The 25,125-nt window shown below is 44.6% G+C and overlaps 3 protein-coding genes across 3 annotated transcripts in view; 2 read left to right on the top strand and 1 right to left on the bottom strand.

Moving 5' to 3' along the window:
- GPC1 (glypican 1) overlaps window positions 1-4,728 on the top strand; it is a 207,058-nt gene extending 202,330 nt beyond the window's left edge. The window contains exon 9 of the mRNA XM_066556882.1: window positions 752-4,728. Within this exon, the coding sequence (XP_066412979.1) occupies window positions 752-975 (224 nt within the window). The 3' untranslated portion in view covers window positions 976-4,728. The remainder of the gene's footprint in view (window positions 1-751) is intronic.
- Window positions 4,729-7,844: 3,116 nt separating this feature from the next.
- DUSP28 (dual specificity phosphatase 28) lies at window positions 7,845-9,813 on the top strand. Its single transcript, XM_066556420.1, has 2 exons — window positions 7,845-8,462; window positions 9,321-9,813. Exons 1-2 carry the CDS (start codon window positions 8,115-8,117, stop codon window positions 9,444-9,446), a joined length of 474 nt encoding a protein of 157 aa, XP_066412517.1. The 5' UTR covers window positions 7,845-8,114; the 3' UTR covers window positions 9,447-9,813.
- A 1,281-nt stretch (window positions 9,814-11,094) lies between these two features.
- LOC136560535 (claudin-19-like) lies at window positions 11,095-24,674 on the bottom strand. The gene is made up of 6 exons (XM_066556421.1): window positions 24,616-24,674; window positions 23,929-24,201; window positions 15,752-15,916; window positions 15,521-15,602; window positions 12,836-12,946; window positions 11,095-11,535 (listed from the first exon to the last, which is right to left on the bottom strand). Exons 2-6 carry the CDS (start codon window positions 24,146-24,148, stop codon window positions 11,436-11,438), a joined length of 678 nt encoding a protein of 225 aa, XP_066412518.1. The 5' UTR covers window positions 24,149-24,201; window positions 24,616-24,674; the 3' UTR covers window positions 11,095-11,435.
- Window positions 24,675-25,125: the final 451 nt, after the last annotated feature.

Below are 25,125 nucleotides of genomic sequence, written 5' to 3'. Positions count from 1 at the left end.
ACTGTGTGTGCCCTGTGTGTCTGTACACTGTGTGTGCACTGTGTGTGTGCTGTGTGTGTGTGCTGTGTGTGCACTGTGTCTGTGCACTGTGTGTGCCCTGTGTGCAGTGTGTGTGTGCAGTGTGTGTGTGTACAGTGTGTGTACAGTGTGTGCACTGTGTGTGCCCTGTGTGTGTGCACTGTGTGTGCCCTGTGTGTGCACTGTGTGTGTGCTGTGTGTGCACTGTGTCTGTGCCCTGTGTGTGCCCTGTGTGTGCCCTGTGTGTGCTGTGTGTGTGTGCTGTGTGTGCACTTTGTCTGTGCACTGTGTGTGCCCTGTGTGTGCATTGTGTGTGTGCCCTGTGTGTGCGCAGTGTGTATACTGTGTGTGTGTGCTGTGTGTGTGTGCTGTGTGTGTGTGCTGTGTGTGTGTGCTGTGTGTGCACTGTGTCTGTGCCCTGTGTGTGCCCTGTGTGTGCCCTGTGTGTGCTGTGTGTGTGTGCTGTGTGTGCACTTTGTCTGTGCACTGTGTGTGCCCTGTGTGTGCATTGTGTGTGTGCCCTGTGTGTGCGCAGTGTGTGTGCTGTGTGTGTGTGCTGTGTGTGTGTGCTGTGTGTGTGTGCTGTGTGTGCACTGTGTCTGTGCCCTGTGTGTGCGCAGTGTGTGTGCCCTGTGTGTGCTGTGTGTGTGTGCTGTGTGTGCACTTTGTCTGTGCACTGTGTGTGCCCTGTGTGTGCAGTGTGTGTGCTCACCCCGTGTCTGTCTCCGCACAGGTGATGACATGAGCGGCTCTGGGAGCGGGGACAGCTGTCCTGATGACGTCTGTGGCAAAAGACTTTCTAAGAGCCCCAGCACCAGGCAGCCAGAAACACACGCTATTCCTAAGCAGTCTGGACACGGCATCAATGGGGCCAGCAGCAGATCTTTGCCTTCTGCCTCCCTCCTCCTCCTCCTCCTCTCGGTGGCTGCCATCGCCCCGCAGCACTTGTGGCGGTAACTCACTGGCACAGCCAGGAAACAGACTGCGGCTGAGGGCTTCACTTTGCCAAAACCAACCAACCAACCAACCAACCAAAGGACATATTTAATTCACCTTGGCAAAAAAAAAAAAAAAAAGGAGAAAAAAAAAGGAGGAGAAAAAGGTTTTCAGAAGGTTTCAGTTGTTTGCTATTTCTGGCAGTGCTCGAGCTGTTTTCTTCTTTCTAGGTCTTTCCCCAACGCTGGGCCCTTCTTTCCATACCTCATTGTTTTACTTTTGTTCTTGCCACAAACTGGCTCTTGGGGCTGGAACCAGCCTTTGCAGAGGGCTCCGGGGGAGCTGGGCCGAGCCCTCCAGGGCAGCCGTGCTGCTGCCTCAGTGGAATATGCAATTGCCCCGCCCTGCTCCGCAGCGCCGCGGGCAGCGCCGGGATCCTCGGCACGGGCCCCGTGCTGCATCAGGGCCTCGCTGGGTTCTTCCTCTGTGCTTCCTAGCTGGGCAGAGACGGCCCTTCACCTCCAGTGGGGTACGCGGGAGCGTGAGCAGCTTTGCTGGGTTGAACTGAACGAGTTTGGCAGTGGCTGTTGGACCCAAAAATGCAGAACTCGCTTTTCTTTGGAAAGCTCACAAGTGGGTTTCTTGACTAGAGCTCGTAGCTGAGGACAATTTGAAATGTAGGTTTCCTACATCTACATGACTGGGAATGAGTGTTAGGGGTTGGGGTTTGGGGTACTTTTTCTTTGCATGCTAGTTGGAAAGCCATTTTTTACCCAAGTAACAATGGTCCAGATTGTACCTGCAGTGCAGTACCGTTGTAGGTAACAGAGAGATGCAAATGTGCACAGTGGGATTCTCTGTGTGACAGCTGTGCTGCCTCCTCCTTCTCTGGCCCCAGCCATAGACAGGAATCCAGGTTTTTTCTTGGTAATAAGAGAGACCAGGCATGTTTTACTAACTGGACCTCTGGGACTGGTTGTGCCCCTTCAAGCAGCTGCCCTAGGGCAGAGAGGGGCTGGGGGGACCACCATGGGCCCTACCCAGGGCACTGCCTCAAGGCAGCACCCACCAGGGGGGAATGTGAGAACAGGAAACATTTTGTTTGGGATTTCTTTTTACCTTTGGTGTTTGTTTCAGTTGTACTGAAGGTTTTTAATGAATTCCCACTTCCCCTGTTCTTCCCCATCATCCAATTCACCTTCCCTGGCCCCTGCAGGCACAGGCTGAGCCAGCAGGTCAGACACCACTGGCAGCTCTGTTTGGGCTGAGGGGAGGGCCAGGCTCACCCTTTGCTCCCATCCCACCACTCACAGCCTTTGGGTGATGTGGCAGCTGCCCTAACCCCAAATTGCTCGTTGGGGTGGGCTCTGGGCCAGGTTTGAGCCTGGGGGTGGTGGGTGAAGTTATAAATGTCCTCATGTAGCTGTAGGAGTGTCTGTGCTTGGTAGAGCTGTGTGTCTGGGGCTTCCAGAGGCTTCTGTGCCTCATGAGCAGCAAGCCCAGGCTGGAGCCCAGGTGTAGCAGGTGCTGGGTACAGCACAGTCCCTGTGACTGCCTGGGCCAGCAGCACACACAGGTTGGGCTTGAGCTTCAGACAGGTTTGTATTGGGGTGAGAGGGAGGGCAGAGCTGGGCTGTCTCTTGCTTTTGCACAGCATTTGAGCATTTCTGCTCTGTCTTGCCAGAGGAGATGTGCCTTTGGGCTGAGCAAACATTATGGGATTGGGGTTTGGCTGTTTTCTAAGAAAGGGGAAAAAAAAACCCATTTTTAACATTAGCAGTTTCTGAAGTGTGCAATTTAAGGAAAGATGAGGACATGAGCCAGGTACTGCTGAAAGCCAGTTCATTTCCTGCCCTCCCTGGGCCACAGTGGTGGCACTGAGGCTGCCTCAGACTAGGCAGAGATTTTAGGCCAGCTTTGACTGGCCTCTCCAAGGCACAGTGATCAGTGTCACTGACTGTGCATCCTTTCTGCCTTGGCCTCCCCTTCCTGAAAGGCAAAAATCACCTGACCTGATCTGGTTGGGTGTCAGAAATGAACACAGGGTGCTGGACAATGGCTGAAGGACAGACAGTGCCACTACACCCATCAGAACCCTGGAGAGGATAAATGTAAGCAGTTGTTTTGTCTAGATTTATTTACTGCTAGACATATGGCAAACTCACATGATTTTTACTGCTTTAAAGAGTTCCTATCTTTTCTTTTTAACTTTTTTAATCAGAATTGCAAATATAAATTTAACCTTCAACAATCCCCACAACCAATTCTGCAGAAGTTTTACATCCAAAGGGAAAAAAAAAAAGCTGGGGGAGGGAGGAAGAATTAAAACATTGTATCCTCAACAAAACACAGCTGGGTTGGGGTTTTAACACATGGATGCTGAGGTCAATGGTTTGCTTTGCAGAATGGGAGCTTGAAAGTCACTTCCATTTCTGTGCAATTACTTTTTGCTGTCTGCCTGTTTCCTCCAAAGCTTCTTATGGGCCCCTTCACATCTTAAATGAGAAGCCAGGAATTTATTGATTATCCAGTTAGTATTTTAACAATTTAATAGCCCCAGGTAGTGGTTCTGTTACAAGATAAAAACCTGATAGTGCAAATTCATAAGGCAAAGCCTCAAAGAAACAGTAAAATCTGTGATGCAGGGAAAACCCTTCCTGAAGCCCTCACCTCTGGGCTGGGGTTGGGCTCCCACTTGCACATCCCTCCTGCCACCTTGCAGAGGCCAGGCCAGGGTGGGCCAGGAGAGCAGCCTGAGGTGGGGCAGTGCAGGGGCTCGGCCCCGCTGTGCCCAGCAGGGCTCAGTGGCGGTGGCCCTGTGTCCTCTGGGGTTCATGTCTGCCCATGGTCAGCCTGCACTGCTGCTTTTTGTTGCTCCCCTCAGTTTTTCTGCTCTCCCTTGCCCTGCAGGTGTTTCCCCAGCTGCCTCCATTAAGTGCCCTGGGGTTGTTTGGCTGTGCCACCTTCCCCAGGAGCTGAAACGGCCAAAAGCCCCCAGGATATCAACTCTAAACTAAAGCAAACTGAAATTTCTGCTGACTAAACTACCACTGCTGTGGCTGAACAAGCTGAAATCAACCCAGGTCCAGACAAGTCCCAAGCCTGTGGTTGGGCTGGTGCAGAACCTGGGGCCTTTCAGTGCTTATAAATGACATTTCCTGGGCTGCTGCCTGCTGGAAAACACTGTGACACCTCCCCATGGCTGCTCTGGGCTGGCTGCATGAGGGGATCTCTGAGGAACTGGGCTGGCTGGGGAGAAACATCAGCTTCCATGCTATCAGGGTGGTGAAATCCATCGTGTTCTGGTGTGAAAAAGCCTCATACTTGACAGGTGTATGGAGGGGGTAGTGGTGTAGGAAAAAATATTTACAAAGGCCCAATCCCTGGGAAGGGGAGAACCCTAAATGGTGGATTTCCAAGTGTCTCTGTCTTTCAGCCTGCTCTTTGTGCCATAATGTGTATGTTTTAAACAATGGTGAGGGTCTCCAAAGGCTTTGAGAGCACAGCTACTTCTCATCTACAGATGACAAGCTGCCTGTTGTTTTCTGGTGGGCTTGGTAGGGGCTAAGGTATAGCAGAATATCTAAAGTCCACCTTTGCTTTAAACAGATGCATTTCTATCTGCAGGAGTAAGAATTATTTCACTTATCAGCATAGCTGGACAGTTATCTATTTCTTTCTGTTACCAAGGTACTTGTAACTCTCTTGCACTGTTTATCTAAAGTTGAAATATGTTCTTTGAATCCTTGTATAAATAAAAAGGCTGGAGACAAATCTGTATTTACAGGGCAATTATTTCTTCTCCATTTAAGCCAAGTCTGGCTTTTTCTTTATTTTCACTTGTTAAGGCACAGATAAAGGCCAGGTCAGGAGCCCTGAGGAAAGAAACCATGTTCAGGCCCAGGTGTGTCATGGGCTGATGGCAGTGTTGGCAGCAGGGATTTGCCTGCATTCCTGCACCATTCAGAGGAGCAGCTGCTGGGTTCTGTGGATGTGTGTTTGTGGGAACAAGGTGAGCCTGCCTTGAGCCACTACAGTGAGGATCCTAAGTTGTCTCTTTCTCATCTAGAAGCACAGAAAGTCATGGCATAAAATCAGAAATGCCCTTGGTATTGGTCATTACAAGGTGTTGTGGCAATTACAGACCATGGCTTTGCACCAGTGCAGCTGTTGGACATCTCACAGCAAGCAGAGCAGCAAGAGGGATGTGTGATCTCCAGCACGTGCCTGAGACTGGACTGGTGCAGCAGAAAGGTTTGTGCTTCTGCTCCATCCACTTCCAGAAGAGGGTGAATGCAGCTGTCAAGGTGAGGTGTTGGAAGCTGCTCATGAAATGTCTGAGAGACTTGGTAACTGAGAACTACTAAAAGTGTATCCTTCTGCCTGGAGGCAAATATCAGCTACATTTAATAAACTGACTGATACCCTTGAGTGAGTAGGTATTTATTTGGGTTCCTCTCCTGCAGCTACAGCTAATGGCACCACATCCACGCATTTATATAAATACAGACAAGTCCAAAAATATTGGTCTTCTCCTTAGTCCACACCAGTTGCCTGCTTTGCCTTCTCAGTGTCTAATTATGGTCTGAAATAACAGCCTCTTACAGCTTGGTGTTTACTCAAGGTGTCTGAAAGCATTTCTGCAGTCCATAATGTCATTGAACATGTTTGCATGTTCACTGCTGAGAGCTTGCAGGAGGTGGAGGCTGTGGTACAAGCCCAGCTCCCCCTCGGCTGCAGCTTCACATCACTGCTTCCCCAGGCATGGAAGGCTCCAAGGGCTCCAGGAGCAGCCCAGCACAGCCTGGGAGCTCACCAAGGCAGTGGGGCCAGGCACTTTGCAGGTGCATGGCAGGGGACAGGAGCCAGCCATGGTGACTGGGGCTGCTGGCACTGTACCCTGACTGGCAGTGCCACCACAACCAGGAACACCCCAGCAAAATCTGGACTGAGGCATCAAACCCTTTCTAACGAGGGGTGAGGCTCTTACCCTGCAGTTCAACATCTTCTTACAGAGGCAGCAACTGGCTTCACTGCCAGAAGATGGCATTTGTGTTTAACTTATAAATTACTCTGTGTGTGGTGACAACTGCCCTGTTCCCACCTCCTGCTCTGCACAGAGACACGGTGCAGGGAGGGCTGGGAGGAAGGGCCCACCTTTCTGGCATGGATGACCATTCTGAAGTCAGCTGCAGGCAGGCAGCCAAAAAACATCCACAGCCTCAGAGAGAGGGAGCTCAGGTGCAGCCCCAGTGGAGCAAAAGTGACAAGAAAGGTGCCCTGAGATGGTGTCACCTGGGTAACACACCTGGATCAGTGCTGGGATGAGCTGCAGGCACTGGTAAACCAATAACTCCCACCAGGCTTGTCTGGGGGATCCCAGAGCCATCTGATGGGGTACTGCCACCCACACAGATCAGTGAGGGTTCATGGCACAGCAAGTGTGATGCCAAGTGAAATCAAGATTGTGGTTTTGGTATGAACTGGAGTGTGCCCCACTACCCAGGGACTCTGCAAGGGCCCAAGAAAGCTCAGTGCTGAGTGCAGGCAGAAGGGTGAGCCTCTGCCAGAGGAAGGCAGGGCAGCAGCTCTTTCCCACAGTGTGGGGCATGGACTTGTGCCTGTCCCACAGGGGAGTCCATGGCAGTGATTGCAGAGAGGCTCCTTGCCTGAATGCCCCCATCACGGCCTGGCAATAAGGGGTGTGCCATGGAAATGCTAAGTTGGGCAAGAGTCACTGCCAGGGAAGGCCCAATATCCCTGGAAAGAGTGGCTGTGGAGGAATCCAGGAGCTCTCCCCATGCTGCTGGGGTGGGCAGCATCCGGTGTCTCCTGTTGAGGTTTCTCCTTTCCAGCCTGAACCGAGGCTCCTGGGGCCCTGCAGCAGCCATGCCCTGAGCACAGGAAGCAAGGGGGCAGCTGAATCAGCCTTCATGTGCTGGGTAACAGGAGGGGACAGCATGCTCTTGTGCTTATGTGAGAGAGCCAACTCCTCTGGCTCCAGAGCCAGCATCTCACTGACAGGCTGCTGTTGACACAAATGATGGCAGGTGTGTGGCAGGTCCAGTTTTCCTCTCTCCATGGTCAAATAAAAGCTCATCCCTGTACCTCACTTCTCATTCCTGAATGGGTGACATTGCACTTCACACCAGTCTGTGCTCAGCTGCTGCAACAGTTCAGGTTCATTTTTGTGTCAGCAGCAAATATCAATCAAATGCTCCTGTTTGGCCTGAAAGCAAAGGGTTGAAGCAGCTCAGCCTCCAGGAAGCAGCTGGCACCTGTGACCAGCCCTGCAGCATTGCCCACACTGGCCAAGGTGACCTTCACCTGGCTGGGCTTGGCCCATCCCCACCCATCCTGTGCAGTTCAAACCCACGGCAGCACACTCAGGTGCAAGATGCTCTCTGCCCTGGCAGCACACCAGCAATTCTACTGGAGTCCAGAAAGATTAGCACTATGCTATCTGGCCAGTCTAGTAAATAATTTTCTGGGCACTCAAAAGACGCTTTTGTTGTAGGAAAGGGGCACCGAGATGCTCAGGAAAATCACAGAATCAATCACAGAATATGCTGAGTTGGAAGGGCCTAAAAGGATCGTGGAGTCCAAGTCCTGGTGCTGCACAGAACATCCCCAAGAGTCTCACCATGTGCCCAAGAGTACTGTTCAAACACTCCCTGAGCTCTCTCAGGCTTGGTGCTGTGCCCACTGCCCCGAGGAGCCTGTTCCAGTGCCCAACTGGATCTTCTCTGGGTGAAGAACCTTTTTCTAATATCCGGCCTAAACCCACCCTGAGACAACTTCAGGGTTGCATCATTGCACCAACAGCGCCGCCCGCAGCAGCAGCAGCAGCAGCAGCAGCAGCAGCAGCATTCCCGTGCAGAACACGGCCGGTAAGCGGCTGCTCTGGGGGTAGCGACTGCACAAATCCGCTGCTTTTACAAGTGAGCCGTGGCTCCGAAAGTGCTTTCAGCTTTCCAAGCGCAGCTCTGGGGATGCGGCCGGCACTAGGACCTGCCTGGAGCCTCTAGGCGGCCGCCGGCAGGGAGGGATAAATATAGCAGGGTAAGGTCAGCGCAGCGCACCGGCAGAGCGCGGGTGGCCGCGCCGCCACCGGGAGCCCCGCGCCGCCGCCGGGGCCGGTGGGTGCCCCGTGCCCGCCGATGCTGCAGCTCTGCCCGGTCACGGCCTCGCTGCTGCTGGGCACGGCCAGGGCAGCGTGCGACGAGGAGCTGCTGGCGCGGGAGGGGGTCACCTTCTGCGTGAATGTCACCCGGCTGCAGCCCTTCCCCGCGCTGCGGGCCGTCCGCGGCATCCGCGTGCCCGTGTTCGATGACCCGGCCGAGGACCTGGCCCGGTACTTCGAGCCCTGCGGCGCCGCCATCGAGGAGGCCGTGCGCGCCGGGGGCCGCTGCCTGGTGTACTGCAAGAACGGCCGCAGCCGCTCCGCTGCCATCTGCACCGCTTATCTCATGAGACACCGGCAGCTCCCGCTCAAGGACGCCTTTGAGGTAATGTGCTGACGTCCAGATTCGTATTTACAGCTCTTTTGGGGAAGAAACGAAATGCTTCTTATGAGTAATGATGATTTCTTGTAGAATTATTTTGGTGCTTCCTCCTGCACTTATACAGCGATTCAACATTTCAATAAACGATCCCCTGTAAGTTTTTTCATGCCCAGCTTGGTCTAGTAAGTTTTCAGTGTGAGGTCTCTACAGGTAGCAAACATACCAAGGTGGTTGCTTAGTGAGCATTTTCTCTATCATTTGCACAGTCACGGTAAGTGAAGACAGAGACAAGTGGGTGCAGGAATTGTTATGCAGGGTTTGCTCCTGTGTGACAGCTCCTCACAGCAAGGAACATCCAGCCAGGCCTGCAGAGAGCCCAGGACCTGCCAACTCTCAGCCACAGCTATTGTTGCTATGAGCAATGATGTGTCAGCTTTCCTAGGAAGCCCATCCAATACAAACTACTTGTGCTCTGTGGGTTTTGTCTTCACCCATTTGTCAGGGGTATCACTTTAGATACTCAATTTGCCTGATTTGGACTGAGGTGTGCAGAGTGACCAAGTTTCACACTATCACCTTAAACATGAGCAGTGTCACTGCACTTGGTGGGAGACTTTCCCATTTCCAGCAGATCAACAGCTCTGTCTGGTGTCTGGCCATGAATCCATTCTGGAACCAGGCCCACCTGGCAGTTCCCAGCAAGCACACAGTGAAGTCAGCTCACCAAAATAGCTGTTTGTTACTCTGTAGCCAAATCAAAACCAAAGTAAAGCTTCTCTAAATTTTAAGTTCAAAATTCATTTGCATGACTCCCACAAATGCAGGATACCTTGCCTCTACTGTGTCTCTCCTGTTCTCCAGGCTGTGAAAGCTGCCAGACCCGTAGCAGAGCCGAATGCAGGATTTTGGTCCCAGCTGCAGAGATATGAAGAAGAATTGCAGATATCAAAGCACTCTGCTCCGCCGAGCAAAGGACTTATAAAATAGCAATGTGTGAAGATACTTTAAAGAAAGTGAAGTGACTTGCTACAGAGTTAAAAAAAAGGAAAAAATCACTTCCTAAATCACCTGTACGTAAAACATTTTACCCCCATAACTGAGATGATGGTTCATTAAATTCCTTCAGAGCATTTCTGTTGGTAATGCATGGAAAGAGGGCAGATAAGCAGGGAATAAGAGCAGAAACAGAAAATGGTTGGAAGGACTGTAAACAAACAGAGAAAGGCCTGGAATCTTCACCAGTTATTTCCCCCTGAATGACACTGATTATGGATATGATGTATGAACAAAGGAAGGAGTTACCACACAGGGATTTTATTCCTGTTTTTTAATTAAACTTCCCAGTGATGCCAGACCAAGGAAGCTCTGAATTTCTCTCTCACCTACTGGATCATTATTCATGTTAATGAGCTGATACAGCCTTTGGTGGGAAACTGACAGTGGTTGATGCTTTGTCTCTGCAATTTTCCTTATGTTCAACTAGAACAAAGCACCTTCAAAATTACCTAAAAATCCAGAGGACAGAATATACAGGTGATGGTAAGGAGTTCTGCTCCCATCATGCAGGCTAAGTGCCTTCTCAGCTTTTGAAATTGTTCTCTAAAACACCAAAGGAATTATTTCAAGAACTGCAGATGATAGTGGAGGGAAGAAGATGACACTGGCAATCTAGAAGCAATCACCACTCCTTTTAGCTTTACTTACTCAGTCTAACAGGGCCCAGTTCATGCCTTAATGTGTCAGTTTACAAGTCAGCTGTTCCTGCATGCAAGCAGCATGGCTAAATCATTTCTGCTGAGGCTGCTTACAGGTTGCCCTCTGAAATGATCTATTGGGCATGAAACTTCAGAACACGGAGCAGATCAGACTGCTATGTGTTTATCATCAGCCATTCAAAACAGAGTTTTGTCAAACTGCATGGACACATTGTAATTTAAGAGGGACAAGTTATGGAACCCAAGAACCTGCAGGGTGAAATTCCATTCCACCTTGCTGAAAGCCTAAGTAAGAAGTAAAGTTAGCTCACTGCCATCTGCCTAAGTGCTCACACAAGGTAAACATATGCTCCCAGCAGTGGAGTCGTTCAAGGCAGAAATTCTAATGATGGAACAATGACAGAAAATCAAACCACTGGGGAATTACATGAATTACACAATTCAGATGCAGTACAAGTTCCCAAAGTTAAAGACTGTTCAAAGTTAAAGTAGTGTTATTTTTAAAGCTGAAACCATAGAAATAAAAATAAAAATTTCAGGCTATCATTTTCTTAGTTACCACAAGGCATTTTCACACCAGATGCTTTCTCCACTCCCAGCTGTGTTTTGTTCACTCTGTATTGTTTATCTTCTGTATCTGCATTACAGCCAATAAGAAATTTGTTGCACATCTGCAGATTTGAAGGTAATTCAAGCAGATTTGCTAGAAACATTTTTGTAGCTTTTATAAACCTTGACTATCATATATAATAAGAATTTCAGTATAGCATAAGATCCTTCTTAAAGAATTCCACTTGTCAAAAAATCTGTTTGTCTGTGGAACAAAGTTTATTGCTTGTCAAAAGCTTAAACTGCTGAACAAAAGAAGGAAGCTAAACATTAATGAAAACAAAACACATTTCTAACTGTGAGGCATATGAACTTGCAGTCAGATACAGCTATCAGTTCCACATGTTTGAGTCAGCTGAAATAGGAACCATTGCTCTCCAGTGTCAGCATATACTGCCCTATGGTTAAATTTTACCAGGCTTCTCAGCATGCAGAAAACCTTCATGCCACAGGATCTCACATCACAGCATCTTCTGTAGAAAGCTATTTCCATCTGAAAACCATTGCTATTTACATTGAAAGCCATACCTCCTCCTGGTACTGCTCCAAACTAAGGCATAGGATTGCAACTTGGAACCAGAATAAAGAAGTAGTTCACTTCTTTATTGGAGTTCATAAGTCACTAACACTACAGGTGCTGCAGGGTGGAAGCTCAGACATACTCCTTGTTGCTTATGACTGTCTCAGAGTTCCTGGGGTACATGTGTGGCTGAGAAGGTGCCTGGGCTGCTGAATATGCATACTTCTTGGGACTGTAAAGCAAGGAAAAAACATACAAAATAATAGGTATCAGACACATGCCCATGGTTCAGATACTTAGAAGTTACTCAGCTTTGGATCCAACCCACCCATAGCACATTCTTCACAACAGGGCAGAAATTAGAGGCCTCCTGCTCTCATTGTTCTGGTAGCTAAGGGGGAATGGATGGGGTCCCTGATGGGCTGCACAGCATCCCTCACACCTCAGCCACACTCTGGATTCCTAACTCCCATGTGCTCTTCCTCCAGGCATTTCAGCCAAGGCCCTAAAGCAGAAGCCCTCAGCACCTTTGTACAAGCTGTAGGTTTTAATACAGAATCAAGATGACAAAGAAAGAAAACAGTGGTACCTTCACCCTACCCTTCAGCTATCATTCATCATGCTGAAATTCTATTTCATAGATCTGTTTTACCTGATTTTCAGGACATTTCAGGGCATTTGGTACTTTGTAACAAAGTAAGGTGAGCAAGATCTAAAGTCCAATGTGGCTGATGAAAGATTACCATAAAATTGAAATGGTTTCAGATTAGGCAATAGAGTACCAAAGGAACACTCACTTACTACATTTTGATATCATTTTCCTAAGATTAAATAGACCAACAGTGAATATGCTTCTTCCTTGCATATTATAACCCTGTCAAGCTCAGCTAGTACAACCTCCAAGCTATTTGGTTCTGGTAGACATGGACCTCTGCTATTTCTGCCTCTTTCATCCCTCTCCTTCAAAAAGAGGCCTTCTGTGTGTGTCAAAATTTAAGACTGAAACAGGAAAGGAGGAAAGGTTAAATATTGAGGCCAGAAATCTCACCTTTCCTGATCTGATGTGCAACAAGACACTTCTATAAAGAACAAGAAAAGAACCATGTTTCTAGTGATCAATTCCATGTGCTTTGGGAAATGCCTTTACACTTTCTGCAGACTGAACAGTGTTTGAATATTTTACTCACAGCGAGTACTGCAGAGAAACTGGATCATAATTCATTATGGGGTTTTATATACATTTCTTCTGGTGACAGTTTGCTCTTTCACTGCATATTTTCACCATCAGCAGTGCCCAGAATTACCAAATACAAGTTAAAGGTGACTGCTGCTGATGATGCATCAAGCACCCTGTCTGGGAGGCACAAGTATTTGGTACAGCACCCCTGCCATCAGCAGTCTGTGACATGCCATAGCACTGGCTGTAATTTATACATATTTATACCAGGGGGTGAGAGAGAGACAGAACAGTGCACAGGTACAAAGTGGTGTGTGATTGACACTACTACTTCAATTGGCAAATCCAAGATTACCTGTAATTCTGTTTTTCCTTCCCTCTGCAGGAACAGGTCAGTAGGATCCCACCAAGTATATAAAGGATAGATCCAGTCCAGCCTAAGTACAGACCTTCTCCTAGTTCATACCTGAAACATGAAAGAATTTATGGAAACAACTTATAACAGGATCACAAAACCATGCAAACAAATTCTAATTTGTGTAGAAATCAGCTAACTGAAAGCCACTTGAACAGTTAACAGAGAACAGGTCTGGCTTTGTGTCTGCTCAGTAAAACTCTTATTTGTATAGAGCTGATCTGCCAAATTACTAACAGTACAGAGAGTACTAAGCAACATAAAGATAAGTAGCAATAAATAATTTAACAATATTTAACAAATTATTGATAATAAATAATAATGACAATCTTCTGTGCAATCCACAACACTCATTTTGCCCTTTAATTGGCTGTGTCACTGAAAGGATTTTGTGCAACTGAGTAATTCAGATCTTACTGTCTATATGCTGAGAGAAGGCTGGCATCAGTTTTCTATGGACACAACACTAGGTCACTTAGAAGTGGCTGGTTGAATAGGGCTAGTTTTCAAACTTAGATACCCTAAAGGATATTCAGCACCCTCTGTGGTTGTATGGCTGAAAGGCATTTATGAATGTTCCAGGCTGAAAAAGAATAGTTCCTTATTTTACTGTACAAAACTATACCTTTCAGGAAACCCCCTAGTCCAGTCCAAGAAATGAATTGATAATGAATTTGTCCCAAAGACTAGACACAACTGAGTCTGGAACAGTTTGGCAGGAGTTTCATAAAAAGAGGAAAACAAATTTTCATGATCAGACAAAAACTACATGCACAATCCACCTGTACATCTCTGGTCTGAGATACCTAATATAAGGGCAAAAAAAGTGTCCTGGACTGCATTGAAGGTACCATGGAACCAGAGATTTGTCTTTTCTTTCCACTTGGAAACACAATTATTGAAAAGTGTCAAAGCTTCTGACTCTGGAGTTCATTGCTAACAGGATGCATTCAGAGGTTTACAGAGGTTCACAGCTCTCTGTGTCTCATTGCACGTGGGAGCCACAAGGTTTCCACTGCTTTAGGTACTTCCAAACATGGAACAAGCAGAGAGTCATTATCAAACAAACCCAGGAGTAAAAATTGCACATTGCCCAGTGCCTGCAATCATTTCTGCTCACCAGTCACCTACAGACAAGAATGCTGTAGATGTCATACCAAAGCAAAGTATATAGGAGACATCTGCAGGAGAACTTGGTTTGCCTTCAGAACTGTAGAGAAACTCCTCTAAGAATTAGCAGACGTCAACTTCACAAATTTGCTGAAGTTAGACCAAAAAAATGCAATCTGAAAAACCAGATTTGCCAGTCTATTAAGAGTGAGGATCAATACTGGCATGCAAGTGAATTTAAAATTGTCCCACAAGTTGCATGTTCAGCTTTACCAATGATCAAACTTAATTCATCAGTGAATCAATAGCTTAAACATGAAGTTGAGGTATGAAAAAAAAATTTCTTTAGCTACTGAATGTAAACCATCTGGTGACTGATTAACAGGCACTCATGATGAGCCCCAAAGCTATGGCAAACACACCAACTATCCGACTAACCGAAATTCCTTATCAACGTTGTTTCAGCTCTCTAATCCATTTATTACCCTTCATATAGTTCTCTCAAGGGGATATAAAGCAACAAAGGTAACTGCACAAATACAATTTATTTCTAAGCACTTCATTGAAAACACAGGGAAAACTGACAAACAACAAAAGCAACTGCTTAAAGTACTTTGATTTATCACAAAGCACTTCACCTCTGACTTCCCTGAACTGATTTCTGGGTGGGAACTTTACAAAACACTTCAAATATGAGCCTAGCAACTAACAATTTATAGTTTACTGATCTATGATTTATATACTTGGTAGAAGTGTATTATAGATGTCTCATATTCCACAGACAAAGTTTTCCTCTCCTTTTCCCCCTCTCTGAAGGAGAGGCACAGTCACCTCTACCCTTGTTCCTCATTCCTAAACAGGGCACCTAGATAAGGTGCCATAAGCTGCCATTTGGTTTTGACAACTTTTATATCAGACAAAGAGCAAGGGCTTTTATACCTCAAAACTTGTTTGCATGCAACTGCACTAGCTAATAATCCCACAGATTTTGCCTTGTTTTAACTTGTAAGGCAAACAAATGTTGAGCTGTTAATATACAGACATATATAAGACAGGCAGCAGATTTCTCTGCACATCTCTAGTACAAAGCTCGAGCTGCTTTGCAGGAGATTTTCCCTTGCAGGTACATCTGAGGTACTTTATTCTAGTCAGAACTTGAGTTTTGTACCTATTTTGGTCTAAATGCCAAAGCAGATTAAGAATTTTTACCTTTTCTTCTTCATAACATTGAGATACACACTCATTAATTGAGTCTGTGAAGAAAATGCAAACACAGTACAAAACCCCCTCAGTTGTGGGGTTGGTATTCCTCTCACATTCACTAACTCTTCCAGGAAGACCTCTCCTCCCTCTCCACCAATATCTCTGAGGTGAAAAGATTCCCTGAATACATTTTTTCCTTCCTGTAGGACTGGATAATAGGATCCATCCAGGTTCTGAAACTCTGGAGCAGTTGAGGTTAGTGCAGATGTCCAACACACGAAGGAGTTTGGTATGACAGACACATTCACTTACTTGGTTCCAGCGTACAGTTGGTCAAAAAACTGAGCAGTAACCATTGCAGCATACCAAGAAATAGCCACCATGGAGCAGAGGCCTACCAGAAAAAGTTTAAAAAGCACACAGGTGAATGATTCCTTTAATGGCTGTCACAGATTTAAACTAAGAATAAGTTTATTTCATTTCGTCTGGCTGTGAAAGCCATACAAAGTACCAATAGTGCTCTCATTTCAGTTTCAATATTACCTCCTAAAACAAAAAGAAATCCTCCTGTGACTGTAAACTTCATTTTTCCATCTTCATCACTCAACCCAATGTTTGTGCACTTCATACCAAGCAGTGTGAGTACTGCAGCTAAGAATCCCAAAAGGATGGAAGTAATCATCAGGGCACGGCATGCCTGAATGTGAGCTGAGGCAGAAAAAGAGAAAACAAATCAGGATCTATACAGAAATTACATTAATCTTGTGCTGAAAGAAATAAAAGTGATTAGAGGAAGTGAAATTAACAGGTACAGTAATGAGTGAATCTTGTCCAACTTTGTCACATGGCTCAGAGAAGCCTCCAAATCCAAGTGTGTTTAGCCTTCAAGTCAAACAGATTTGAGAGTTGAACTATGCCTACACTTTACAAGCTCAGTAAATCTTGTGTCTTTAGTAAATCCTGAAGAACTACAGCAAGCCACTCATCCCTTACATTCCTGTGGAAATGCCCAGTGGTACACATGGTCACTTGAAGGAGCAGGAAGAAGTCCCCTACTCACAAGTGCTTCTGAATTCCTGCCACGTGCACGGCTGAGTGCACAGGACACATCTGAAATCCAGGTGATAGTCAAGGTGTGCAAGGCTCTGGCACTACTGAGGAACTGGAGAAAGGTGCCAGCTTTGCTGCTTCCAGGGAGAGATGGGAAAGAATGGAGCTCAAGTCAGCAGTGCACTTCAAACTCAGTGTAAGAAACAGGGGTGAGTGTGTCTGAGAGCTGCAGAACTCCTCCCTGGGACATTCTCCTCTGCAGAGGTTACAGCTGCTGTGGGCACGTCAGGGAGTCTGGTATGCTGGAATTCTGTGTTCTGTAAGCTCCTGGTCTTCACATCTAGGTATCAATTGCACAAAAACCAGGACTAGATTATTAATCAGCCTAAGAAAGAAGGTCACATGGGGACTTTGGAGTCCTTTACCATGGCAGCCTGCATTTGGCAGGCTCCAGGTCAAGTGGCATTTCGGCACCTTTGTTGTGAGATAAACACGTCAAACGTCACAACCTGGCAGGGTCACAACTGCTCACTTTGCTAACTGGATTAAGTTCTCTTCCAACCTCAATGATTTTATGACTCTACAGTTTTAATCCTACATCAAAAGGGTGAGACCTGATTCCAACTGGACACTCACATCATTGATGCCAGCATTCAAGCTCTTGCTCCCTGACCACCTCCACATCCTCCACAACAACCTGCTGGGCTAGTTCTGTCTGTCTCCAGACAACAAAAATCAGACAGAGGGACAGAAGGCAAAGTGATTCTTACACTCCAACTCAGCCTACTGTGGCTTAAGAGTATTGGTCCTACCAGCTTAAGAGTTACCAAAGGTAGCAATAAGCACCCATGGGATAAATATATAGAATTAAAGGCTAAAATCATTGGAGGAGTTAATGCTTTGTTAAGCACTAATTTTAAATTTTCCAAGACAGTAATAAAAGTGGAAAGACCCCTCAAAATACCACTAACAGTTCAAGGCTTTTGCCTGCAGAAGATACTGTTAAGGTAAATACTCAGCAATGCTGCTTTCAGGTTTGGGATCTTTCACCATGCCAATCACCCAGCAGGGTCCAACAACTCACATTTCAGCTCCTGAGGACTCCTGCAGTGTTAGATGGGATTCCCCATATCTTTCCAGGACACACAAGCATAGCCTTGCTTGCAATCCAATGGGAAAGGGATTTCATACAACTGTACCACAATACCATAACCTCAGCAGCCTTAACTGAGGGACTGTAGTTCACAATTCAGAAAATTCAAATTTTTATTTTAAACTTAGCTTATTTAACAAGATATAAAGTCAGTGCATTTTATTAGTCCACACCAATTGTAAGAAATTATCCCCAAATCCTGTCATTGGAAAAAACACCTATGGAACTTTAAAAAGAAGGGGATGAAAAAAAAAAAAAAAGGGGAGTTTACAATGCTTTGGCAACTAGTTATATCAAATGTTTGACTTAGTTGTGACTAGACAGACAGTGCTAGCCATATGGACTAGCCAGTCGTGGTTTCAATCTTTTTCACTATTGCATTTAAAAAGCTCCTCACTTCAAATATTTGTCATTTAGACAAATGGTATAGTGAACTCAAAAGCACTAAATTGGTTTAAAAGAACCAAGTCTGTCTTTTCCCATACATAAAGCAAAATCCAGAACTATTTCATATAGCTCAGTTGCCAGTAAGGAAACTTTCAAGGAAAATCTTCATTGACCTTCTGATAAGAGGTAATGAAGACACTTGTTTTTCCTTTTTGCCCTCCCTTCAGTCCCTGACATCCTGGCAGCAGTTTCAGTTAAGTTTCTAAACAGGAATTTGAAACACACCTAAACTGACCATGGTAATTTTTAATCTGCCTTGGTTCAGATCTGCAAGCACTATGGCTGTTTCTCAGAGGACCCACTGGCTGCTGAGCCCTTGGTGCCAAACCCATTTTCTTCCTCTTTCCTGCTTTGCCCCGCTGTCCTTTCAACTGTTACTGCCATCCAGTGTCTTCTGACTTCTCTTTTTCAGCTTGCCTTTCTAAAAATGTTTTATCTTCACAGTTTTGCAAGTTTTCCCTTCTGCCTCCCTCTGCCTTTACCCCTCAAGTATACTGCAGGACTGACCTCCTCTTCAACAGAGCAAAGCTAATCTTCACAAATTCACTTCAGAGCCTGTGCCAGTCATTTACTTTCTGCCCCCAGTTTTCTCCTTCCTGCTGACTCTGTGTTGTTACCTGTAGCTCTCAGGAGCCCTGCTGTTGCTTGCCTTCTGTTCTGTTTGCTTTAACACTCGTGGTGCTCTTTTCTGACCCCCACCAGGTTCTTTCAAACCCACTTTTTCTCCAGATGCTGATGTCCTGCAGGCCCATGGCCCAAATCTGCAGATACTGACCCCATGTAAACACATCAATGACAAGATGCTGCCTGGAGTCAGTGGCAGCAAGCTACAAACAAGCCCTTGGAGTGGTTTTTACAAGAATAAATAAAATCACAGAATCATTAAAGCTGGCAAAGCTCTCTCAGATCATCAAGTCCAGCTACTAACCCAGCAGTGCTGGTGCACACTGACAGAGGTGATTTGCAGAGGATAATGTCTCATGGAATGATCCTGCTCTTACTGAGGCTAAAATGCTTAAATAGGGTTATGTTCCTCTTCATACACACACACGCACACTCTCTAAAAGCAATTGTTAGAGAAGACTGAAAGATGAAAAGAACAGATTATTCCCTAAATACTGAACACAGTTTCAGAGAATTGCTATGCAAGTGTTAGAGCTGGTCAACAACAAGCCTTTACTTCAGATTGAGGGAGAAAGTGAATTTAACACCTCATTCCCACTAATCCTATATTACACATTCTTCAGATTAGGAGTATCCTCCTACCTATTTAGTTTAGCCGCCTCCTAGGGCAGATTCAGCAAGAAGGAAGGCATTTTTATTCCAAATAAGTTTCTACATACTGAATTATTCAGGATTAATTAAAAAAATAGCTTACTGTCTATAAACATGCTTTACTATCCACAGAATATCACCTAGTTGGGCATTTGAGGACAACCACAATTATAATGAAGACTGATACACAGGACAGGGGCCAGCAGATCTGAATTTCTTGATATTTAAAACCACATCCAAATAGACTTTAGTTACTGTCAGTTAACTAACTGACAGTAGTTAGCATTAGTTAACAAGTCTAAAGATATATTAATTTATTGCATATATTCCTTCTATAACTTAGAATATAATATGTATAACATAATATAATGTATTTCTTGGATTATCTACAGTTTTCAGTCTCAGCTCACAAAAAACCACTACCACTTCTCAGCTAAAACCAGTATTTCCTCTTACATGAAAAACTCCAGCCACAGTACATTAGCTAGGAAGTATTGCAAAATAAGGTCTATACAATAATTCCAAATAAATAAATAGTTTACAAATGTCTCCTACTAAGACATCCCACGAGATGCTAGAGAAGAGATTACAACCCACTTTAAATGCTTGTTAAATGCTTGATCAACCAACTTCATTTGCCTTAGTTTACAGCCTTTCCTTGACACATTCTGCTGCTTGAGAGATTTTTATTACTTCAGCCCACAAAGTCCTTCTTGGCCAGTTATTTTCCAGTATTACCAGGTTATTAAAACAAAAGCCTTACTACTTTTTGCCAATTAGTTTTTAAGCAATATAAACAAGGGGGCACAAAGTCACCTACCAGGCAGTGCAAGCATAGAGTCAAAATCCCTGCAGTTGGACACTCCAGTGCTGTCTGTTGCACAGCTCTTCCACAGGTTTTCAAACAACGTAGATGTTGTGATCACAGAACCATGGATACTGGAGACTTTCCAGTAATTATTTGGCAAAGTAGCTCCAATAACTGCCAACCCACCCAAGCACAAAATAAAACCAACAATTTCCAATGTAGCAGTCATGTTGTGAGTAGTAACAGTTAAGTATCCTTATAATTAGATTACAATCAAGTGAAGCCTTTCAGAAGCCTCCTTGCTGTTTTATCTCTGGGTTTCGCTCCAAAATGAGTCTACCTTTGCTCTTTGCTCTTTCCCCATAGATAAGACTTACTGGGCATGACAATAAGAAGTGGGAGCAGTTCATGATAAAGATATAAGCGTGTAAAAAAAGTGACCACATTAATTCTTTCTCTAATAGGAAGTGAAAAATGAGCCTTTTCTTTCTCTCAGCCTAGAAACTCCAGTCAGTATTTCTACAAAATACCTTGTAAGAGTGATAATATAGGCAAATATTTTATTGCTGTCTCTTTTCTGAAGTCAACTAGATTCTACACTAGATTAAGATTGCTTGTAATTTTATTTTTGCTGTCAGATCAAAAAGCTTTTGTGTAATATTCTCTTGAGGATTTAAACAAAAAACAGCTTGAGGACAGAATCTTTATAATTCTGCTAGAAAATTTAGCAGATTTTGGAGTTATGGTCATAAGTAATCCACAACAACTGTACTGCCATCTTCTTTCAGGAAGGTAAAGTTTATGGATTAGTGGTTTCTATTAATATTTTACTGTCTATTGATCTACAGCTAAACACATTCAGTCTTAAAAACCGTCCTGCTTACTCTGTACAATTGTACAATGTATTAAAATTGCAACAAAGTGCAATTGTGTGTCATGGAATTGAAACATAAGGAAATGAAGGAGCTAGTGTGACAGACCTGTATCAAAAGGAATCAAATTATGAAGAAAAACAGCTATGAGAAAAATAATACATATCAGCAAATTGCATCTGTTTGTTAGAATACCTTAGGATTAAAAAAAAAAGCTATTCTAGGCAAAGCATATGTTAAATTCAGTTTAGTTGCTTCTGCTCTTGGCTAGATAGAATTGTAGCCTCAATTCACATCACCCACTCATGTTAATACTTTAAAGGACTTGTGGATCCAAACGTGGTTAACCATCTTTTGCAGTGATAACCTCCCTTATCTCCAGGAAATGGAGTCAGAGTTTCTTCATAAAATAATTCTGCTATGATGCAACATGGTAACAGTTCCACAGCATTTATGTAAACACTACCAGAAGGATTAGCCTTTGAGAGAGCCCCAATTTGTCTCTACAGGTATTTGTTGTTTTTCATCAAAATTCACTGTCACTTTGAGCTGATGCTGTGGGCTGGGAGGTTCAGCTGCCAAGGGGTATTACAGTGCCACTATGACATTTTGGTTCCCACAGCAGTCAAGAGGATCATTGCCACTGATTTAAACAAGCCCAGATTTGGCAGTGGGATCCTGTGCAATCTTTTAAGGAAACCAGATAGAGTGTGGTAAGAATTGATCTCAGGTGATGTTACAGAATTCCCTCCTTCTGCTTAGTCACTGCAACTTGAAAAATGATGGCATAGTAAAATGAACACACTGTACCAGTACCCTGGAGTATCTGCATTTCATTAAAAGCCCTTCAAAAAGTTTCCAGCTCATTTCCTCATATCCTGGTGCTATGCTGGTGATCTCAGCAATCACTTCTGCTGACAGCCCTTTCAAAGGTGAGATAGTTGGGACCTTGAATCAAATGTCCACAGCTGTTATACTGATGCCAAGGACAGAAATTAAAAATGAAGAGTATAATTTTTAAAAAATCTCTTCCTAGTTAAGAAATGTATTTCAACAGGCAGTCATAAAGCACACATATAAACAGAAAAGATTAAAGTACAGACCTGAAGTGCATGAGTTTCCTATACAGGACCAGACATTTTAATAATTCCCTTCAGGAAATCACTCTCCAATGTGTTAAAGACCATAAGGATATTCTTCAGTATATTTTGTAAACTGTGGCTTGTCAGGCAATGGGCATAACAGCCAGTACTGCTCTGCAGGAGGCTCTGCACCAGCAGGGCTTCAGAGCTGCTGTTGACAGCTTCACATCAGCACCTTCCACAGCTGGGAGCTCTCCTTTGGGCTTGCTCTAAGCCAGTCACTTGAACCAAATGCTGTCATTGTTGGCCCCATCTCATCACTATGATTTCCAGAAACTTAAGGCATCCTGGTACCTACAGAGAGGAGGCCCTGGAGACGAGCTGAACAGGCACCAGGATGATGTGAAAAGCTGATATTGCCTCTGATGCAATGAGCAATGGTTTTAAAATCCTTGGAAGCATGTGATTAGCCTCCTTTTGAGCCTACAAACTCTGGCCTCATTATGAGATGCTGATACTTGTTCTTAAACTGGCCTCCTCATGATGAAGGCAGATGAGGCCACCACAGTGAGGGCCCTGCAGAAGGACCATGAACATACTGCATCTTGAAAGTTAAATTCTCACCCTTTAGAGATCTGCCTTACAGTTAGGCAGCTCTGACTCCAAGGAAGTCCACATCTGTGTCAAGAAAAACAAAGTTCATGGTCTGTGACACGTGGTATTTTTAAGGTTTAAGCTCTGCATGTTCAGAATAAAACTGCTGGAAGAGTCCAGACAAATAGCAATGACAGCAATCAGGAACCTATAAAGCAAGGAAGACTTGAAGAAATGATATTAACAGCACTCATAAAGTGACTGCACAAAACTGAAAGTTGTAAAACAATAAATGCAAGGTACTTTTCAAGACAGAAAGCTTAACAAAATACTATTTCCAAGAGCTACAGTGTTACTGTTTCTACACTCAGTCTGCTGAGGAAAGAACTTCAATGTCAGTCCTTCCTAGTCCTTTACCATAAAGACAGTGTTTACAGAAAGATACTTTTAAAATCCAGAATGATTCAAGCTAATACCTTCCAGCCCCTACTGAGACATTTCTTCCCTTTCTAGCTGCAGATAAATTACCCTGCTGGCATCATTGACCCTAGAAAACACAGAAGCATCTATTGCACAGATGTGTTTTAGTCTAAGCTCACCACCTCTGAGAAATTCCAGAAAAAATACCCAGGTACAAAGGTTTAGCACAAAGTATCAAATCAGTTCTGGAATATCTAATAATTGCTGTCTCACAGCAAATCACAAACAAACACCAGTGCTCATGGAACTATGATCTGCTTGTATTGAAAAACTAGGCTGAGTGAAAAGATGCTATTTCTTCCAAAACTATTTTTAAAAAATTCTCAGATTTAGTGTCTATCACCCACACCTCTACGTCAACACACCAGAGAGGGCAGCAAAGCCACAGCAGTGAGTGAGCTGAACTGCAGGGTGAAACACTGGTTTCATGGTGGCCCTTTAAACTGGATTTGGCCATACCAGACATACAGCCCATTCTGGGCTGTTCTGACACCTCCAGTGCATGGCTGCTCCCTCATATCCCAGCACAAAGATGCAGGGACACAGGTGATATTGTGCCACCACCTAAAGCACACACATGTGCACCCCTGCAATCCTTAGGCTGAATTTTGGCTGCAATGCTTTTTTTGGTATGTCATCATAGCAGAGACAGGTTTTGGTATACAGGGATTTTATCTTGTCCTAACCCTTCTCATTCTCTTGGTATACACAGGGCAAGCACACCACACTGAGAAACAAAATTGAAAGCTGGAAGTTTTTTAATTCAGTGAGAGACACTGATGGAGAAAAGGCAAATGGAAATAAAGCACAGAAAACTATAAAGCACAGAGAACTGCAGTGCCCTCTGGGACAACTGCACTCTGTGCCCCCCAGCCTGCTAACACCCTGTCCAGAAAGAAGGAACAAAACCCCATGCTTGGATTTGATGAACAAATGCCAAGACCACTGAGTTCACTTACGGTCTGTACTCAGCATGTAGAGAAACCTCTTGCACTGAACGGATCCAACAGCAGTTGCTGCACAGTCCATCCAAAGACCTTCAGAAACCCAGTCTGCAGTAACCAGCTCTGTTGTGGAGTCCAAAACTTTCCAACTGCTGGACATGGTAGTAACAAGTGATGCAGTGAATCCTGCTAAAGCTAGCAGCAATGCACAGATCTGTAGACACGATGATGCCATTGTGACAGAAGTTTTCTTCAAAGATGTTCCCCACAATTTCTGGTATTAGAAACCTGTTGAAAGAGTTCATACACACACAGTGTATGGCATTACGTTTACATAAGCCTGACCTTTGCAAAAACATGCCTACCTACAACATAATGTATCACACAAGGGAACTGTAGAGATGGAATCTAAATCCCATCAAGTAACTGGAATAATTGAATATTCTATACCTTTTTTTTCCTTAGGAAAACTTTTATTATTGTTCACATTTACCACAAAATAATGCAAACAGAGCAAAACCACAGGAGACAAGCAAAGAATTCTCCAAATTTAATTTACAATGTTTCATCCATTTGTTACTTGTTTGCTAATTCAAAATGCATTTAAAAATGAAAACTATCAAATGCTTTAGTAAATTGTTCATCTCCCAATTACAATATCTACCAATACAAATTTAAAGCAAGATAAATTGTGATACTCACGTTTATGGTATGTTTCTAATCCGTTTTCTCGACCTTCCTGCAAGATAGTCGTGTCAGTACTTTGTGAGGACCTGTTTGATCAGTCAAACAAAAGTTTTGTACTCTTCAGGACCTTTGTCCCATTCTAAAAATCAAGGACCCACGGCCAAAACTCTGTCCAACTGTTATACAAAGATCTGGCATGTCGAAAGGGAAAATTACCAGGAAATAATGTTAATTAGTACCAAATATACTCAGTTTAACCTGGCATATAATTTGCTTTGTCAGGGCCACTGAGCTGCCCAAGCACCATCAGAGTGCAAAGCACTGCAGAAACATTGCTACAACTTCCACTTCTGGTTTACCTGAAATTTTTAATGCATTTGTTTTAGGATGCATCCTAAAGATGAAATATGCAGCTGGACCCCTGTGCAGTGGATGACATCAACAACCCAAAGTGTTTGTGACTGCAGCCATGGCCCAAGGCAGGACAGAGCTCCCGGGCTCATGGCTGAAGGAGACTGGCAGCCT

Source organism: Molothrus aeneus, chromosome 10 (assembly GCF_037042795.1).
Source record: "Molothrus aeneus isolate 106 chromosome 10, BPBGC_Maene_1.0, whole genome shotgun sequence".
Classification (NCBI taxonomy): Eukaryota; Metazoa; Chordata; class Aves; order Passeriformes; family Icteridae; genus Molothrus; species Molothrus aeneus.
The sequence above is the reverse complement of the archived record's forward strand: the minus strand, read 5'-3'. Positions and strand labels throughout refer to the sequence as shown.

What these genes read in the sequence shown, in the direction of transcription:
- LOC136560535 (XM_066556421.1), bottom strand. Translation starts at nt 24,148, where the DNA reads ATGGCATCATCGTGTCTACAGATCTGTGCATTGCTGCTAGCTTTAGCA. An exon ending in CTACATGCTGAGTACAGACC is followed by an intron (nt 15,917 to 23,928) that starts GTAAGTGAACTC and finishes TTTCTGCCTCAG; the next exon opens with CTCACATTCAGGCATGCCGT. An exon ending in AAGGAAAAACAGAATTACAG is followed by an intron (nt 11,536 to 12,835) that starts GTAATCTTGGAT and finishes CTTGCTTTACAG; the next exon opens with TCCCAAGAAGTATGCATATT.
- DUSP28 (XM_066556420.1), top strand. Translation starts at nt 8,115, where the DNA reads ATGCTGCAGCTCTGCCCGGTCACGGCCTCGCTGCTGCTGGGCACGGCC. An exon ending in CGCTCAAGGACGCCTTTGAG is followed by an intron (nt 8,463 to 9,320) that starts GTAATGTGCTGA and finishes CCTGTTCTCCAG; the next exon opens with GCTGTGAAAGCTGCCAGACC.